At 36.2% G+C, this 18,354-nt stretch overlaps 2 protein-coding genes across 3 annotated transcripts in view; one reads left to right on the top strand and one right to left on the bottom strand.

Annotated features, from left to right (window-relative positions):
• Positions 1-18,354, top strand: part of LOC116133834 (TMV resistance protein N-like) — a 32,133-nt gene that overhangs the window by 563 nt on the left and 13,216 nt on the right. The window contains exons 2-5 of the mRNA XM_031419519.1: positions 447-1,001; positions 1,361-2,441; positions 2,568-2,849; positions 2,985-3,557. Coding sequence (XP_031275379.1) covers positions 511-1,001; positions 1,361-2,441; positions 2,568-2,849; positions 2,985-3,557 — 2,427 coding nt within the window. The 5' untranslated portion in view covers positions 447-510. The remainder of the gene's footprint in view (positions 1-446; positions 1,002-1,360; positions 2,442-2,567; positions 2,850-2,984; positions 3,558-18,354) is intronic.
• On the bottom strand, positions 5,901-12,981 carry LOC116133812 (ankyrin repeat domain-containing protein, chloroplastic). 2 transcript variants are annotated; one of them, XM_031419492.1, is made up of 7 exons: positions 12,182-12,981; positions 12,023-12,099; positions 8,113-8,211; positions 7,819-7,917; positions 7,226-7,324; positions 7,042-7,140; positions 5,902-6,423 (listed from the first exon to the last, which is right to left on the bottom strand). In XM_031419492.1, exons 1-7 carry the CDS (start codon positions 12,912-12,914, stop codon positions 6,325-6,327), a joined length of 1,305 nt encoding a protein of 434 aa, XP_031275352.1. In that variant the 5' UTR covers positions 12,915-12,981; the 3' UTR covers positions 5,902-6,324. The 2 variants fall into 2 exon arrangements, with proteins under 2 accessions (XP_031275353.1, XP_031275352.1); XM_031419493.1 differs by lacking the exon at positions 7,226-7,324 and having other exon boundaries at positions 5,901-6,423.

Here is an 18,354-nt window from a genome sequence, read left to right as displayed (position 1 = left end):
ATGTGAAGAGAGAAAAAGAGAAAAAATTTCTTGAGTTCATCGCTTTATATAACGCAAAAAAGTTCTCTACTTTCCTATCAAATCACAACCAATTAGCTTTCTTTGAAGCTCTTCATGTTAAATTATGTTAGTTTGTTCTGTTTTTATTTTAATTTTAAGTATATGCATGATTATGCACCTGATATAGGATTTTCGAGAGCGGACTAGAATAATTAGAAGCATATAGGTTTTTTTATTTGTTTTATTTAAATAACGGAAGCTAAGCATATATGCTTTTAATTTTAATTCTTAATTTCTTGCTAACATAATGTATTCATATAAGTTTAATTTCTCAGTAGCTTTTATACAATATCAGAGTTGAAAACTATATGAGCAAATGCATGCATCTCATAAATATATAAATGGTAAAGAAGAAATTAGTTCCTTATTTTTTTCAATTCTATCAGGGGGCATAGACGACACGTGTAACTTGGGAAAAATTAGCTTGGATCAATTAATCGCATTCCTTCCATGAGTATCCAAACAGCTTCTTCTTCAGGTGATCATATTTGTTCTTCCCGTTGGAAGTATGACGTCTTTATAAGCTTTAGAGGTGAAGATACTCGGAAGAATTTCACAGATCATCTATATGCTGCTCTGACTCAAGAAGGAGTTAATGTTTTTAGAGATGCCGACGAACTTGATAGAGGAAAACCCATTTCATTGGAGCTCCTTCGAGCAATTGAAGAATCAAGATTTTCGATTATCGTCTTCTCAAGAAAGTATGCTAATTCCTCTTGGTGCTTGCATGAAATTGCTAAGATTGTTGAATGTAAGAACACAATGGGACAAAATGTTTTTCCCATTTTTTATGATGTTGATCCATCCACGGTAAGGAAACAAACAGGGACGTTTGAGGAAGCTTTTGCTAAGCATGATAAGGAGAATAAACAAAATGTTCAAATATGGAGGAATGCTTTAAAAGAGGTTGCCGATCTCTCTGGATGGGATGCAAAAAACAGGTAATAGTTTTTCTTTTTCATGTTTATGAATGTGTCATAATATTTTTTTTACTGTAATTAACCAATTATTAAAAGATCAATATTTTCATTAGACTATGGTGATTGCTTGATTATTCTTTAAAAAAATCTCTTCTATTAACTACCAATCATTCCCTTATATTTACTCAATTTAAAGTTTAAGAGACATTGGTCCTACATTAAATAGCTGACCGTACGTGTATAATATGATAGCAATAGTAACCCATAATTCAGAGTAAACTATATAAAGAAAGAGAAGAACTCTTGGTACTTGTAAAGTTAAATAGTAATTTTTTCTCATACATTGATTGATCACAACTATTGTTCTTTTTCATTTGCAGACACGAATCAGAACTCATACATGATATTGTCAAAGAAATATCAATTAAATTAAGTCGAACAACATTGATGACTTCTGAGGGCCTAGTGGGAATAAATTCTCGCCTTGAGGAACTGAAGTTGCTGATAGGTACTGGGTCTAATGATATTCGCATGATAGGGATATGGGGAATGGGAGGAATAGGCAAGACAACAATTGCAAGAGTTTTTTGTGACTTGTTTTCAGATCAATTTGAAGGGAAGGCTTTTCTTGCCGATGTCAGGGAAATTTCAAGAAAAAGTGGCCTAGTTAAATTTCAAAGTCAACTTCTGGGAGGAGATACTAACATATGCAATGAGTATGATGGAATTAAAGAGATAAAGAGAAAGTTGCCTCACAAAAAAGTTCTTGTTGTTGTAGATGATGTGGATCATATTGACCAACTAAACAATTTAGTTGGAAAACATGAATGGTTTGGTTTAGGAAGTAGGATCATAATAACAACAAGAGATAAACATTTGTTGACGACTCACGAGGTTGATGAAGTTTATGAAGCTAAAGAACTGAATTGTGATGAAGCTCTTGAACTTTTCATCTCGAAAGCCTTTAAAAACCAACAGCCTTCAAAAGTCTATTTGGAGTTGTCCCAACATGTTGTAAGTTATGCTGGTCGTCTTCCATTAGCTCTCAAAGTTTTGGGTTCATTTTTGTTTGGTAGAATTGTAGATGAATGGACAGACACGCTAAAAAGACTCAAAAGAGATCCTAAGAAGGAGATTTTGGATGTACTTGAAATAAGTTTTGATGGTTTAGAAGAAACTGACAAGAAAATATTTCTTGATATTGCATGTTCTTTTAAAAGACAGACGAGAGAATATGTAACAAGAATTTTGGATGGTTGTGGTTTTAACCCAACTATTGGATTAAGTGTTCTCCTTGAAAGATCTCTTATAACTATTTCAGATTACAATGAAATAGGGATGCATGATTTGTTACAGGAAATGGGTCGACAAATTGTTAAGAGAGAATCCATAAAAGAGCCTGGAAAACGCAGTAGATTATGGGATGAAGAGGATATTCGTCATGTTCTAACAACGAACACGGTACACACCTAGTGAGAAATATTTTTTTTCCTTCAATTTTTAACCGATTATATCTATATGTATATATAGTTTTATCTTTGTCTCCAATTTTGTTTGTCACTTATATTTTTTATCTTAATTCTTTAGGGGACTGAGCTAGTTGAAGCCATAACACTTGAAACAGAGTTTGGAACAGAGCTCAATGTAAATGCAAGTGCTAAAGCCTTTTCAAAGATGACCAACCTAAGATTACTCAAGATTAGAGGAGTACAACTTCCCAAAGGTCTTGAGTATCTTTCCAATCAGTTAAGATTACTTGATTGGCATGGATTTCCTTTGGAATCATTGCCATCAAATCTTCAGTTGAATAAACTTGTTGAACTTAAAATGGACGGTAGCCGCATTAGACAACCATGGAAGGTGAACAAAGTAAGATAATTCACTTACACTTTTTTTTGTTTTTAATAAATAATTATTGAATATTTTTATGCATTCATCCTTTAATTAATGTGGTAACTAACCTAAGAAATGCGTTTTTTTCTTTTGTTTCTTCAATTTTAACAGCGTTTCAACATGTTGAAATCAATTAGTTTCAGCTTCTGCGAGAGCTTGATCAAAACACCAGATTTCACAGAGATCCCAAATCTTGAGGAGTTGACTCTTAGGGGATGTTCAAGATTGAATGAGATTCACCCATCTTTACTAGCTCATGAAAAGATTAAAAATATGGATCTGGCTTATTGTTTAAGTCTCGAAACTCTTCCAAGCCAGATTCATATGGAATCTCTTAGATATCTTAATCTTCGTGGTTGCTCAAAATTGAAGAGGTTTCCAGAGATTATAGGAAGTATGGAGTGTCTCTTTGCGCTTATTTTATATGATACTGCTATTAAAGAATTGCCTCTGTCTATTGGGCTGTTATCTAGGCTCGAATTCTTGGACTTAGGAGAATGCAAAAATCTTTCCAGTCTTCCAAGTACTATAAATGACTTGAAATCTCTTTGGTACTTATCTATCTCTCATTGTTCGAGACTTGTGAGTCTTCCGAGTACTATAGATGACTTGAAATCTCTCTGTCACTTGTCTATCTCTCATTGTCTATCTCTCATTCTAGCTAATTTGTGTCGTGTTACAAAGTTGTATCTTTGTGATTGTAATCTTGGGGATGGGGCAATAACCAGTGATTTGCTTGGAAGCTTCATCTCATTGATGGTTTTAGATCTAAGCCAAAACAATTTTGTTTCGTTACCTGCTAGCATCAATCGTCTTTCTAACCTTAGAGAATGTTGGGATCCCACATTGAAAGGGAAAAGGGTGGGCATGTGGGTTATAAAGGCTTGGACACCCTCCCTTGGCAAGCCGGTTTTCCAAGAAGAGTTCTACCCAAGCCCATGAAAGACCCATGGCCCAGCCCAAATTGTTGAGTTATTGGATTGGGTTCCTATCAGAGAACTTAGGTTGAACTATTGTAGGAGGCTTCAAATTCTGCCAGAACTTCCTTCCAATATAAGTGAACTTAGTGTAAGCGGTTGCATTTCCCTGGAAAGATTATCTAATGCATTAAGATTATGCAATTCGAATTTGTCAAAAATTTCATCTCACAATTGCTTGAAACTCGATGGTAGTGGTGAGGCATTTTCAATTATGAAGGAACACCTCAAGGTCTGTCACTTTCTCCCTCTTTTTCGAATTAGATTTTTTATTTATTTTATCCGACATTTCCCAAACTTTTAGAGATCTTGTATTATCTGTCTAATTTTATTTACATATATATGGTCACGATTTTGCTTTTATCATTATTATTAGTAGTAGTAGTATTACATTTCCTTTCTGCAATTAATGACCGAATAAATCCTTGTATTTACATTATGCAACATGTCTATTTTTTCCTATCTCATAGAAGCTTTGTTTTATTTTGGGTACAGCCGACAAATTCAAGTAAAAGATTTAGCATGGTTGTTCCAGTAAGTGAAGTTCCAGAGTGGTTCAAGCATAAGAGTGACGGTCATTCAATAAAAATAGAAAAGCCGCCAGATTTGAACAAGAATGATAGCAAGTTGGTGGGATATGTTGTGTGCTTTACATTTTTTTACTGTAAGATTTCAGGTCGCACTATGTATGCCAACGAGCGGCTTCATCTTTCGTATAGTGTGACTGGGGATTTTTCCGAACATGGATGTCCGCAATTGTCTCTTGATGTTGACTCGCGCCTGCCTGGGTTAGATCATCTCTGGCTACTCTATTTACCTGATGAGAAAATCAATAGTCCCGAGTTCAAAATTTCGTTACATGGATACCAGACGTTCAAAGTGAAGGTGAAAAGGGTTGGAGTCCATCCTGTGTATGAGAATGAAGATTTTGTTGAGTTTCATTGATCAAGATTTTGTGGTGCCAAGGCCTTGCTGTCAATGCTGCATTGTGTTTATGCTGTTTATTTGAGAGTTATGATTGTGTTAATTTTATATGTTGTAACTTATTATCAGATAATTAACTTTTTCTTTTTTTAATTAATTAATTTATTATTATTATTTGAGGATGGATGATGGAGAAATAAATTGAGACAACATGTCTTTGGCCTTCCTTCTGGTAAGACACTAACACAAGCAAGCGCAACCTCCACGACTGCAAGCATCTGGTTTTTTGATAGCAAGTGAAGTTGCGTTGATATTAATATCTTCATGTTCCCAGTTGGGAAACACCAACTTGGCTAACTCAATACCCTCGCTAATTGGAGGTTTTCTGGTCAGCAACTCCAAGAGAATAACATTGAAGCCGTAAACGTTCCCAGCCGCTGTTACTCCCATCGTATAGGCATACTCTGCAATAATCTCAAATACAGAAAACTAAAACAGAAAATTAATAATCTATCTGATTGCAAATTTATAAATGATAAAAAGAATAAAGATTGAGTAATGAGATCCAAGGGTAAGTATCCTGAACTGGTGATGCTAATATGCCTAAAAGAATATGTTATCACCTATTTTACCTTTTTCAGATTTGAGACAGCTTTATGAATTGCTAAATCGTACGTTATGTGCTAAATTATGCAAATTTGTAAAGGACAAAAAGTCTTCTGGAATAGACCCTGTCAACTTATTATAACTAAGGTCTAAATTCTTCACATATCTTGTGAGCCCACTAGGAATTGAACCAGTAAAATTGTTCTGATTGGCCGCAAGCTGAGACAGGGTTGATATACTTGAAAAATTTGCTGGAATTCCACCATCTAACATTTTCACAGAGAGAATTAGAACTTCCAACTTGGCAAGTTTTACAAATCTATGAGGAATAGACCCTGAAAGCCGATTAACATGCACTAAAGTCAATCAAGGTCAAATTCCCATAATCTGCAATTTCTTCAGGTATTTCGCAACTGAATTAGAGAAATGATGGCTACGTTTGAGTAAAGCCATTTCAAACAATAAAAGCAATTCCTTTTCCACAAGTTTCATGCACAATCATATACATATATACTAAAATTTTCAAGACATCTAGAGTAAAAATTTTCTACTAGTTTGATAGTCTATTGTCTTGCTCAAAAAATGAGATGAGAAGCTAATGAATAAAACAGATTATATTCATTGGGTAGATTGACCAATTAATAATATAAGGTCTATACCTGCCTAGATTCAATTGATAGACTTATACAAAAATATAATGATGTGATTGGGTGATAGATTTTACAGTAAAAGAGCAGGCTGTGGAATGCACATTCTTCTTACGTGCCTTGTCGGTTACTTGTAAGCTCGAGTTCGCCATTGGAAGGATCATCTGACATACATACAGTTGTGCGATGCTCAGTTTTTAAGTGATTTTGGATGATGCTGAATCTAATACTACTACTGGGCTGCACAATCAGTTTGGCAATTGTTACACTGATGGGATGGATTTTATGTCGGAGCAGTCAACGGCGTTTTGGAAGCTGCTTCAACAGCTTGATTAATTCGTAAGTTCTTGTGTCTTCACCGGAGTAGAGGCATAGATCGAGTGGGGTCAAACCCTCCTGAGTCAAAGAAAAAAGATTAAAAGATCTGACCGCTGCATGCAACTATGTAAGGGCAATTAAGCATTTTATGAAGTAAAAAACGAAGGATAAATAATAATATGGCAGCTAGAAACAATACAAATCAAACAGACGAAACATCAGCGAAAAGAACTTGCTGAAGTACTAAAAATGTCATACCAGTAACCAAAGAATGCCTCTGAAATCTAAATCCTATATCCATATATAATAAAAAAGAGTCCCAATGTTTGCCAAACTTATGGACAGGTATCACTTCGATATAATTTTGATAAACAATCCTTCAAAGAAATACGTTAATCAACTTATAATGACCACGCGTACTTTAGTTAGTTTGAAAGAAAGGAAATGACTCTTCTAGTTTTCAAGGTCGTGGTTGTCTATCATGAATCTGGAGCTTACTATCATAATGATTATGTAATAATCTAAATCACATCATAAAAGTGCCACCTCTAGGTTCCACAATAACCAAAACGCACAAGGGTAACAATTCAATCATCCATGATCTGGTTATGCGTGAACTAAGAAAGATAACCACCTATACACAACAAGCTCTTAGTATATAATAAGGAAAGTTGACGTTAATTGGTTAATTCTTACCTGGTTTTTCAATGTTTTATCAGCTCCTTTAATCAATAACAGTTTCACTATATCTGTCCTACGGGCTTGAACAGCAAGATGTAAAGGTGTCCATCCATCCTGAAAAGTGCAAATAAGAATATTCCCCAGCAGAACAGATTTCGAATAAAAATGCAAAGGAACAATAGGCAATTGTCGAACATACATTGTCTTGAAGATTTAGATCAACATTGTATAACAAAAGAATTTTGATTGCTGGACTTGATGCTGTTTGAACAGCATAATGTAATAAACTGGCCCCATTCTGTAGCAGTAAGAAAACATAAAATGTATCAATTTACTAATCAATTGAATGACCAAATATACTAAGTGGTGTAAATGCATTAAGCTGAACAAGAAGTTTACAATAAACAACATTACCAAATATTAATGAGCCTAAATCAAGTTCAAATAAGGAAATGCGGAAACAAAAAAAAACAAAGAAACTTTGTAGAAAAAGATGATTAGCCATCAAGATGATGATGAAAATAATAGTAATAATGAAGAAGTTAGTCCTGCAAAGAAATAACAGAAGAATATCAAGAAAAGATATACATGACTAAGGTCCCAATACAGAGAGTTTCAGATAACAAGCAATCTCAAATTTTAAGTTCAGCAAAAAGTAAGCCTTTGTGAATAGAAGCCTTCACAAAGAAGACAAGATATGAATGGCACCGACAATAATATGAGGCTAAATATACTCTTCACATGGATAACATATATTCGTATATGGTCCAAGGCCAAATAGTTTCAACTCACATCATCACAAACAAAAGGATTCGCTGATTCTCTCAACAGATAGTTGGTAACTGCCTGCTTCTTCCCAATGATAGATTTGTGAATTGCAGTCAAGCCATCCTGAAAAAATGTTAGAAGCCAAAATTGAAAAATTTATTTTAGAAAAAAGAAGGGCTTAAAATAGCAGCTAAATGTAATATCAAGTGACACTTCTTTCATTTAGATAAACATTCTGATGTATTTAACCAAAAAGAGGAAGGGAGAAAAACAAAGGCACAGTATCATATCTAGTCAAAAAGTGGTCAATTTATTTACCTTATCCACAGCATTGATGTCAACATTGTGTTTCAACAAAGCATCAACAAGGTAGAACTCTCCAGATGCAGCGAGGGTGTGAAGAGGTAGCCATTTTTTCTGAAAAAGATTCCATCAGAAGTTATAAATAGATGACAACATCAAGTCCCTTAAAACAAACCACAAGGATTATTCTACTTAAATAGTTAGTACTTGAAGCCAATAGTACACTGTTACACATAACATAAGACCCGTTATAACTGCTTAAAGAGTCCACTTAAGTTTTTTGCAAGGTGCTTTCTCGCATGATTTCTTCAGAGTAAGGTCCAGGGTTCAAGCACATTAGCGCACAGATACAATCTAGGATCAGAAACATTGTTGCAGTAGATTCATACTCATTTGAACCCCATATTTTTTATTAAAAAATCCTGGTTTTTATTAGTTAAAAAAAGCAAATTAAGTACTTGGGTGCTAGTCTACATAATTTTTAGATCAATCTAGCAATGGTATGTTACTAAAAATAACATTATGTACAATTCATATGAGAAAAGAAAATTGAAGAAGCAGTTATGAGCTAAGTCCAGCAGAGTTCAGCAGTGCTAACTGCCACTGGTGCTGACCTTGCAAGCTCATAGGATGCAGTTAGCTCCCACTTACTGTTTCCAAAAATCAAAGCTCAAACTAAGGAAACTGTTAACCGAATTCCCCTCCCATTTTGAGTATATAAATAATGCTTTGTAGCACAGTTTTAAATAGCGAAAAAAGTTGTTCAGTTTTGGCAAATTCCAGCTCTCTTAATTTTTCTTCTAAAACTCTCTCAAAATCCTCACTCCATAGAGTCAGCTTTCCATTCAGTTAAGCCTAAATTCTTCTATTCTGAAAATGTGTCTTGTTTTCATTTCTCCTCTATTTGAGAGCTGTTCTAGTCATTTTTCCTGATTCTCCAGCAGAAAGTTCTGGCCATTCACCAGCAAATCCTGCAAGTTCTATACCTCCTCTTACTGATCACTATACCGCATTAATACCACTTTCACCAGTTCCATCACTAGCTTTTGCTTTTCAAGTGAATTCTATACCTTCTATACCTCTTGCTGACCTTCCTATAGCTCCTTCCCTTCTCCCTACTCATCATATGATTGCAAGAGCCAAAGCTGGCATTTTCAAATCTAACATCTACATGCCAGTTTACCCTCTCCACAGACTTCCACAGTACCTCAAACTGTTGGTCAAGCTCTCCAGGTTCCAAAGTGAAAAGAGCCATGGTAGAAGAATATGAGGCTCTTATCACAAAAGAACCAGGAGATTTGTTCCTAGAACTTCAAATATGAAAAGAGTGGGCTGTAATTTGGTTTCTAGGATAAAATACAAGCCTGACGGAACAATTGGAAGATATAAGACTAGACTAGTTGAAAATGGGGTATCATCTAACTCCTGGACATGGTTTAAAAACCCGGACGGTCGGTTTAACACTTGGACCGGGACCCGGGGCCTTCTCCGGGTTGGGTTACCCTTTCAACTGTTTCAAGTTTAAAATCTAGCAAACACACCCCTGATTAATACGCATCAGTCCCTGAAGGTTTGAAATCCAGCAAACACACCCTCTAGCCAAATGCAAATCGGTGATGACCTCCCCTTTTCCGGCAACCTTCCACCTTCCCTTGCTGTCGGAAACCACAATCTGAGTTTCTCCAGGGCTGTGACGCTTCATCCCCCGCCGCCACACAATGTTTCGTCATCCAACAATTTTTCTTCCATTTCCCGACACCGATCGCATCTTCTCTGACATCAATAGGCCTCCTTAGCCATCGATCTACCTTCTCCCAAGCTCCTTTGCTATCATTCACGAAGATCTACAGTCATCTCACCAAAAAAAGCCACCGTAGTCGTTTGACTTCCACCATTGATCTACCATTTTCCAACGATGCCTCAACTTGCCAGTTGCCGATTCGTCCTCCCCATCACCCGATCTACCCTCCCTGGTGTGTCACCGCTACTCTCCTAGTCGATCACCGATTTGATTTGACCAAGGGTTGTGTTTGCTAGAATTCAAACCTATAGTGTCTGATGGTATTTATCAAGGGTGTGTTTGCTAGATTTTAAACTTTTCAAACCATTGGTTAAACCAATTAACCTGTGACCCTGTCGCCTTAATTTGCCACCCCTTGAGTGGGGTTTTAAAACCTTGCTCCTGGAATTGACTTTACAGAAACCTTTAGTCCTATGGTGAAGACTTCAACAATTAGAATAGTCCTAAGTCCACCAATGATGAATCATTGGGATGCAAAGCAAATTGATGCGTACAATTCTTTTTCAAATGGAAGCTTGAGTGAAGATGTGTTCATGGAGCAGCTAGAGGGATTTGAAGACAAAACAAAAAATGAGTTTGTATCCAAGCTAGATAAAGCTCTTATGGGCTAAAGTAATCTCCGAGACTTCAAGTCAGATACTAAAGGAAGCATTGCTGCAGTGGGGGTTCAAAAACTCTAAGTCAGATACTTCTATTTTCATGTCCCATTTAGACAATCATTTGACAATACTTCTGGTGTATGTTGATGATATTTTAGTTACTACAAGTAGCGACAAAATTGCAGCAAAGGTGGTCAAATCTCTAAACATGAGCTTTGCACTAGAGGAATTGGGGTTCACTATCCTATTTTTTGGGGATAGAGGCTGAAAGGACAAGAACCACTTTGCATCTGTCCCAAATTAAGTAAGATTCAGGATATTATGAAGAAAACCAATATGATTCACTGCAAAGGGTGTCCCATTCCTATGTGCATAAGCTATAAGCTCTCCAAATCTGAAGGCCAACTCTTCTCAGATCCTACATTGTACAGAATTACAACAGGCTCTTTGCCATATGTAACTTTGACAAGGCCTAAGATTGCATTTGCAGTGAATAAGCTAAGTCACTACTTTGAGAATCAAACTGTGGTGCGTTGGAGTGGCTGCGAAAGACTCCTAAGAGACTTACAAGCTACAAGCAATTTAGGGCTGGTACTTGATACAAAAGGAAGATTTGAAGTGACTGATTTTACATAGGCATACTAGGGATGTGAGGTTGGTGACAGAGAATTAGTAGGAGGGTATTGTGTTTACTTGCGAGGAATCTCTTGGAGTTCTAAGAAAGAAAAAAGTGGCGCCAAGATCAAGTACATAAAGTAAGTGTAGGGCTATGGCGAATGTATGAGCTGAAATGGCCTGGACAAATTCAGTGTGGAGTGAATTGAATATAAAGCTAAGCAACATGCCAGTGATCTGGTGTAATAACCAGGGGCTGTAGCATTGACAGCCAATCCAGTATTCCATGGAAGAACAAAGCATGTTGAACTTGATGGGTATTTTGTAAGATAGAAAATCTCAAATAAAGAGGTTGAAGTGAGATATGTTCCAACAGCAGAACAGATTGCAGATATCTTCACTAAAGCCTTAACTATTTACAAATTTGAATATCTAAGAGACAAGCTTCATATCCTTAGAGACACTCAGGCTGAAAAGGAATGAAAAGAGGATTGACGAAGCAATTCTGAACTAAGGAAGTCCAGCCCAGTTCAGCAGAGTGAACTGCCACTAGTGCTGACCTGGAAATCTCATAGGATGCAGTTAGTTCACACTTACTGTTTCCAAAAATCAAAGTCTTAAATTAAAGAAACTCTTAACTGACTTTCCCTCTAATTTCTGCGTGTATACCTACTGCCTTGCATCTCAGTTTTTGTTAAAAAAAAAAAAAAAAGTTAGTTGAGTTTTAGAAAATTTGAGCTCTCTGATTTTTCTTCTTAACTCTCAAAATCTCTCAATTTCTGTTTTATTTCTATAGAAAATTAAGCAATAAATAAATCACGTCCGGGTTACTGAAACCTGTTAAAAGGAATCATCCAAGAACTATAAAATGAACCTGTAAAGCACAACACAACCGCAGTAATGGACTTACAGAGGTAGAGGTTACTAAATCAGGTATCTTCTTATTCAACAGAATTTTCTCCTCCTTTGTAAACAACTTACGTGGACCTGCTTGTTTGAAATTATAAATAAAAATATTAGCCATCAACTAAACAAACTCATAAACAATTAAACTAACACTTTACATTACCTTCAGATTTCTTATCAGGAGGCTCATAATTTTTGTTAAAAAACTCAGAAACATCGTCCAAGCCTCGACCATAAACTGCCCATTTCGGATTCTTTGGCTCCAATCGCTCGCTCGAAGACACATTCACATTTGCTTCATCTTCTTCGGACTCTTTATCATCACGAAAACGTTGAGGGTTATCAAGAACCACCGGCTTCACCTGAGCCAATTTAGCTTTCTTGTAATCCAAATATTCCTGCAAATTTAAACTCTTCAAAGGAACATAGCCTTGTTTCCTCTTCTCAACTCGGCTACCAAACTCCATTTCCTGCCTAATCTTGCGCTTATCTTTCTTCGTCAGGTTAATTTCCTCTTGAACTTGTCTCCATTTCTCAGGAACCAAATTCTCACCTTCGACTTCCACAGATTTTTTCTTGTTTTTCCGTTTAGGTTTGTCTGAGTCGGAGTTTTTGCTAAGGCTGGCATCGTTTTGAAGGTAAGGGTCCTCAAACACGCCTTCCTCGAAGACTAAACAGTCGCCGATAACACGGTCTTCAAGTTCGAGGCTGTGGTTTTGAAGAAGGTAAGAAGAAGATTCAGAAGGGAAGAGGGAGTAGAGTCTTTTTGTACGGAAATTAAAGTTCTGTGGTGAAGAAGAAAGCTTGTGGGAAAATGAAAGAAAAGAGTGAGGAAGAAGATAAGAGAGTTTGGGGTTACAGTAGGGGTTCAGTAGAGTTGGGAGTGACACTGACATTGTTAAGTTCTTCCCCCGTTACTGCAAGGAGATTGTTTACCACTTTGTGTTGTAATCAAAGGCAAATAAAGTCAGTAAGTAATGTTGGGCCTCGAGTAAGTTTAATTGGGCCAGCTTTAACACATAAATTTTAATCTTATATAGTCACTTTAAGTGACTCACTTATAATAATTTCACATATTTTTTTTTTTTTTTTTCCTTAACCAGACTAGTCCTAAAAATATGATGAACCTTTTTTTTTATTGGGTAATGGGAGTGTCCGAACCAGCTCTCGTACACCTCAACCAATTTCCGAAATTTATTGAATATCTTATAAACTCAAAAAACCAACAAAACAGCATGTTAAAACTCAAAAAACCCAACAAAACATCTCTGGCCGCTAAACCCTTGGGGTTATTGATGAACACTTTTCTTTCTTTTTCCCTTATTTCAGTGGATATGGGCTAAAACTTGTGACAATATTATCCTGTGTTCAATTATTTAGTGTGTAATATGCAGTTCAAGTTTTAAAATCTTCGCTATAGGTAATTTTCTCTTAATCCTCACGTGTTCAAGTCTTCATGTTTTTAGCATATTTTACAAGTTTCACATTAATGTACCAGTGAAACGATACTCTGATATTACAGATTTCACGTTGATACAATCATCGTATAACTAATGAATGTAACACATAATTGGGTTCCATATGATTGGACGAAATGCACTAATAAGCAATTTGATTCACACACCAGCAACAAAATCCTTGCTCTATAGCACTAACCATTTGAGATGCAACAATCGCCGTATGCATGATAATGGGATGCAAAGCAAATAAATCAATATTTCGAAAATCGGACCGGACTATGACCCGTTCAAGGGTTAGGTTTCTGGTTTGACCGGTTTGATCGGTTAGATCGGTTGGTTGGATCGTATTCTGTAAAATTAATTTTAGTCCCTGAATGTTTGAAATTAATCAAAAACACCCCTATAATACTCCCTTAAGATTTGAAATATGTCTAATACACCCCTGTCATGTGAAGAGACTGGTGATGGTGGTGGCAGCGACGATCGACGGCCAATCAAGGTTTGGAATCATGGGGCTTTTGATGTATAGGTGCTAACGAATCTGATGGTGATGCTAAGGAGTTCCATCAGCTCCAGAAATCGCCGAAATAAACAAAAGAAGTTCGATAGTCGCGTGAACTTTAGGTGGACGACAAGCGACGAAGGCTGGATGACAGCCACTGAAAATGGCTGGGTTTTGTCATGTAGATGTCGTCAAGTCTAATGGTGATGTTTTCTCCCTCGAACGGTGCTGGGATTGAGCTGCGATTGGACCGTGATTTGGCACTATTCCAACGGTCCAACCGCAATCCAATCTGGGTTGAATGAAATTAACGGTTTTTAAAGGATACTGGACCAGATATACCGTCGATTATCGATCGAACCGGTCCAACCGAACGGTCCGGTTTGGTTCGGTTTTCAAAACATTGAAGTAAATACCACAAACATTATAATCTACTCATAATAAGCAAACCCCAGAAGTTCTATGAGCTACATTCATAATAAGTAAACGCCACAAACATTATGATCTACATTCATAACAATCGTATCTGGCTCATGAAGTATGAATTCAACTGGTTTAGCAAAGCTCCCCAGCATGAGAAGCACAAAAGGCTACAGGATTAAGAAACGTCACTGCCCTAGAGAACAAAGCCATCCCAAACATCCATTTGAGTCTCCTTAGTTCTAGGCCCAACCGAGACTCAATACGTCAATACATTCAATTTCAAATGTTTCATCAATCCCTTGAAAGAGCACATGAAAAATTAACAAATAGCATCACCTAGAGGCTAGAACCACGTGAGTACCTCCTCACTGGGTTACCGTAAGGGGAATGAGGCAGCGACCTGGATCTGTCCCTCCTGGATCTTCCACCGTGACGAGAGTGCACAGGAGAATAATCACGGCCTCCTCGATATGGTGAGCGCCTAGGAGACCTACGATACCCATAATCATCACGGCTAGAATGATACCTACAACCACGATCACCACGAGAACCTTTCACAAATGCAGGAAGCAAATTTACCAGTAAACAATTCAGTTAGGATGCCCATTGAACCAATGAATCATTCCAAGGATGGAATATCATAAACATATTATACTCACCATGACCATAGTCCCTACTACTTTTCAGCCAAGATAGTGTCCAGGTGTTGGAGTTCTAGGATGTTTCCTCCGAGATTGAAAGATAAAAAAAAAATCACCTTTATAAAATTATCCATTATAAAATTTTACTTTAAACAACGACTGAGTAATGGTAAAGAACACGATCAGGCATCATTTCTACAAGTAACATTTGATAAGTCATCCTCAAAAACAAAATGAAAAATCTTCATTAGGGAAATTCCGAATATGGGAGAATAGCTTAGCTACCGAGGAGGGAATAACAAAATATCTAGACACACAACTATTGCCCACTAAATGAATGCAGGTATGAAATACCATAAAATCCTGATTAGAAACTTGTTGCTAATGTCCGTTGATTAGTTGATAGAGTTGAAAGTGAATGCTGAGGTTGTATAGTTGTTGGGCAAAATAGTTTCTATGTTTAGTTGATCACATGCATTTGAAAAGCTGTTTAAGCTGGCCGTTGATCAAGCTGTTTCACTATAGTTGACATGGATGAACTCATCATCTTTGATTGCTGCCAACATAGCTGATGCAACGTGTTCTGAATATAACCAGAAAACCTCCAAGTTAAGAAGAAAGATAACCAATCAAAACTGGTTAAGTTTACCACCAAGGGTGANTGATGGCTTGTTTCTCTGTTACTCTTATTTTTTAATGATCTGGCAGGGTTGATATTACTAATCCTGGAAACACACTTTACGTGACTGGCCTATCTACAAGAGTCACAGAAAGGGAACTCGAAAAGCATTTCTCGAAGGAGGGAAAGGTTTTTCTTTTTACACAAAACTTAGTATTGATTGGATTTTTTTCCTAATTGTTTTCTTGGTCTATTTGAACGGATTATGTCCTATCTTTCTTCTATAATTTATTTTAGCTTTTGTGTTCAGGTTGCTTCATGTTTTCTTGTTGTGGAACCCCGTACGCGCATCTCTCGAGGTTTTGCTTTTGTCACAATGGACTCTGTTGAGGATGCCACCCGTTGCATTAAGTATCTCAACCAGTCAGTTCTCGAGGGGCGATATATCACTGTAGAGAGGGTAATGTGATTTCACCCTTGGTGGTAAACTTAACCAGTTTTGATTGGTTATCTTTCTTCTTAACTTGGAGGTTTTCTGGTTATATTCAGAACACTTTGCATCAGCTATGTTGGCAGCAATCAAAGATGATGAGTTCATCCATGTCAACTTTAGTGAAACAGCTTGATCAACGGCCAGCTTAAACAGCTTTTCAAATGCATGTGATCAACTAAACATAGAAACTAGTTTGCCCAACAACTATACAACCTCAGCATTCACTTTCAACTCTATCAACTAATCAACGGACATTAGCAACAAGTTTCTAATCAGGATTTTATGGTATTTCATACCTGTATTCATTTAGTGGGCGATAGTTGTGTGTCTAGATATTTTGTTATTCCCTCCTTGGTAGCCCAGTAAGGAGGTACTCACGTGGTTCTAGGTGATGCTATTTGTTAATTTTTCATGTGCTCTTTTCAAGGGATTGATGAAACATTTGAAATTGAATGTATTGATGTATTGAGTCTTGGTTGGGATTAGAACTAAGGAGATGCAAATGGATGTTTGGGATGGTTTTGTTCTCTAGCGCAATGACGTTTCTTAATCCTGTAGCTTTTTGTGCTGCTCGTGCTGGGGAGCTTTGCTAAACCAGTTGAATTCATGCTTCATAAGCCAGATACGATTGTTATGAATGTAGCTCATAATGTTTGTGGCGTTTACTTATTATGAATGTAGCTCATAGAACTTATGGTGTTTGCTTATTATGAGTAGATTATAATGTTTGTGGTATTTACTATTTACTTCGCTTCCCATTATCATGCATATGGCGATGATTGCATCTCAAATTGTCAGTGCTGTAGAGCAAGGATTTTGTTGTTGGTGTGTGAATCAAATTGCTTTTCAGTGCATTTCGTTCAATCGTATGGAACCCAATTATGTATTACATTCATTAGTTATACGTTGATACATGATTGTATCAACGTGAAATCTGTAAAATCAAAGTATTGTTTTACTGGTACGTTAATGTGAAACTTGTAGAATATGCTAAAAACATAAAGACTTGAATACGTGAGGATTAAGAGAACATTACCTATCATGGTGGTTAGTATCCTACGATACCTGATACGTATCATACGATACAATTCGATACAGGTTGTCAACGATACGTATCAGAGAGTGTATCCTAAACATTTCGATATGTTGATATGTATCCTATGATACGTATCCGTTCGTATCCTTAAAAATATCGATATAAATCGATACAATTTTATTAATTGGGCTAAAGGCCTAAAAAGAATTTCGGGTCAGAATCGAGTCAGCAACCCGATTCATTAAAACTTGTACAAATTTACCCATTTTGCATGGAGAAAGTGAAGAGGAATATGTGTTGTCCATTTTGCATGATAATAATAATATAAGTGGAGATATAGATATTGACATTGATCTTGAAAATGATATGAATAATTGAGAGAAAATAATATAGGCTGCGTTTGGATAATTATTTTTATCCATATTTTGAGTCTAATTTTGGGAAAAGTGTTTGTTTTATTATCTACATAATAGAATCCTGAAAACTCTTTTCCGACATTTTGCTGACACCTTTTTGAATTTTTTCTGCAGACGCGTTCTCTTTTCTTCTTTCACGCCTTCACCTGTTTTTTTTCAGTCTTTTTTCACGATTCGTCATTTCTTCTTTCACGATTCGTCATTTCTTCTTTCACGCTTCTTCATTTCTTCTTAGTATTGGTAATGAGCAAGTATATTGTGATCGTTAAAACGGGATAGAATATGGGTGAAATAGAGAAGGATTAAGTCAACCACAATAAGGTATTATAGACAACATGACAACTGTACGAGATAATATAACGAATACACTGTAGGCAGCACAGTGGACTATGTCGTAGTTGTTAATGGAGTATACGTGTAATAATGATTGCCAGGGTTGATAATTAGTTCTTTTGTCATATATGTATTAATGTGATGTTTTTAAACAGTTGGATTAGTACTTGAAATTAATATGAGTTTTTGTTTTTTAATATATACGGGTGACAAAATTACCAATAAAATATTTAGTATTATTAAAATGTAACTTGATGAGTTATATATATAATAATACATTATTTTAACAAAACACAATAAAATATTATATTAATAAATCATTTATAAAAAAATATATTAATCAAATATTCAACACAAATATCAAGGTCAAAATACTCTACCAAACACATATTCTACAAATCCTATTCTCGCAA

Source organism: Pistacia vera, unplaced genomic scaffold (assembly GCF_008641045.1).
Source record: "Pistacia vera cultivar Batoury unplaced genomic scaffold, PisVer_v2 Contig276, whole genome shotgun sequence".
Lineage (NCBI taxonomy): Eukaryota > Viridiplantae > Streptophyta > Magnoliopsida > Sapindales > Anacardiaceae > Pistacia > Pistacia vera.
The sequence above is the reverse complement of the archived record's forward strand: the minus strand, read 5'-3'. Positions and strand labels throughout refer to the sequence as shown.

Bases quoted from the DNA above. Each gene is read 5' to 3' on its own strand.
- LOC116133812 (XM_031419492.1), bottom strand. From the start codon at position 12,914: ATGTCAGTGTCACTCCCAACTCTACTGAACCCCTACTGTAACCCCAAA. The intron at 7,918-8,112 runs GTAAATAAATTG...ACATTTTTTCAG, and splicing joins ACATCAATGCTGTGGATAAG to GATGGCTTGACTGCAATTCA. The intron at 7,325-7,818 runs GTGAGTTGAAAC...TTACTGCTACAG, and splicing joins ATCCTTTTGTTTGTGATGAT to AATGGGGCCAGTTTATTACA.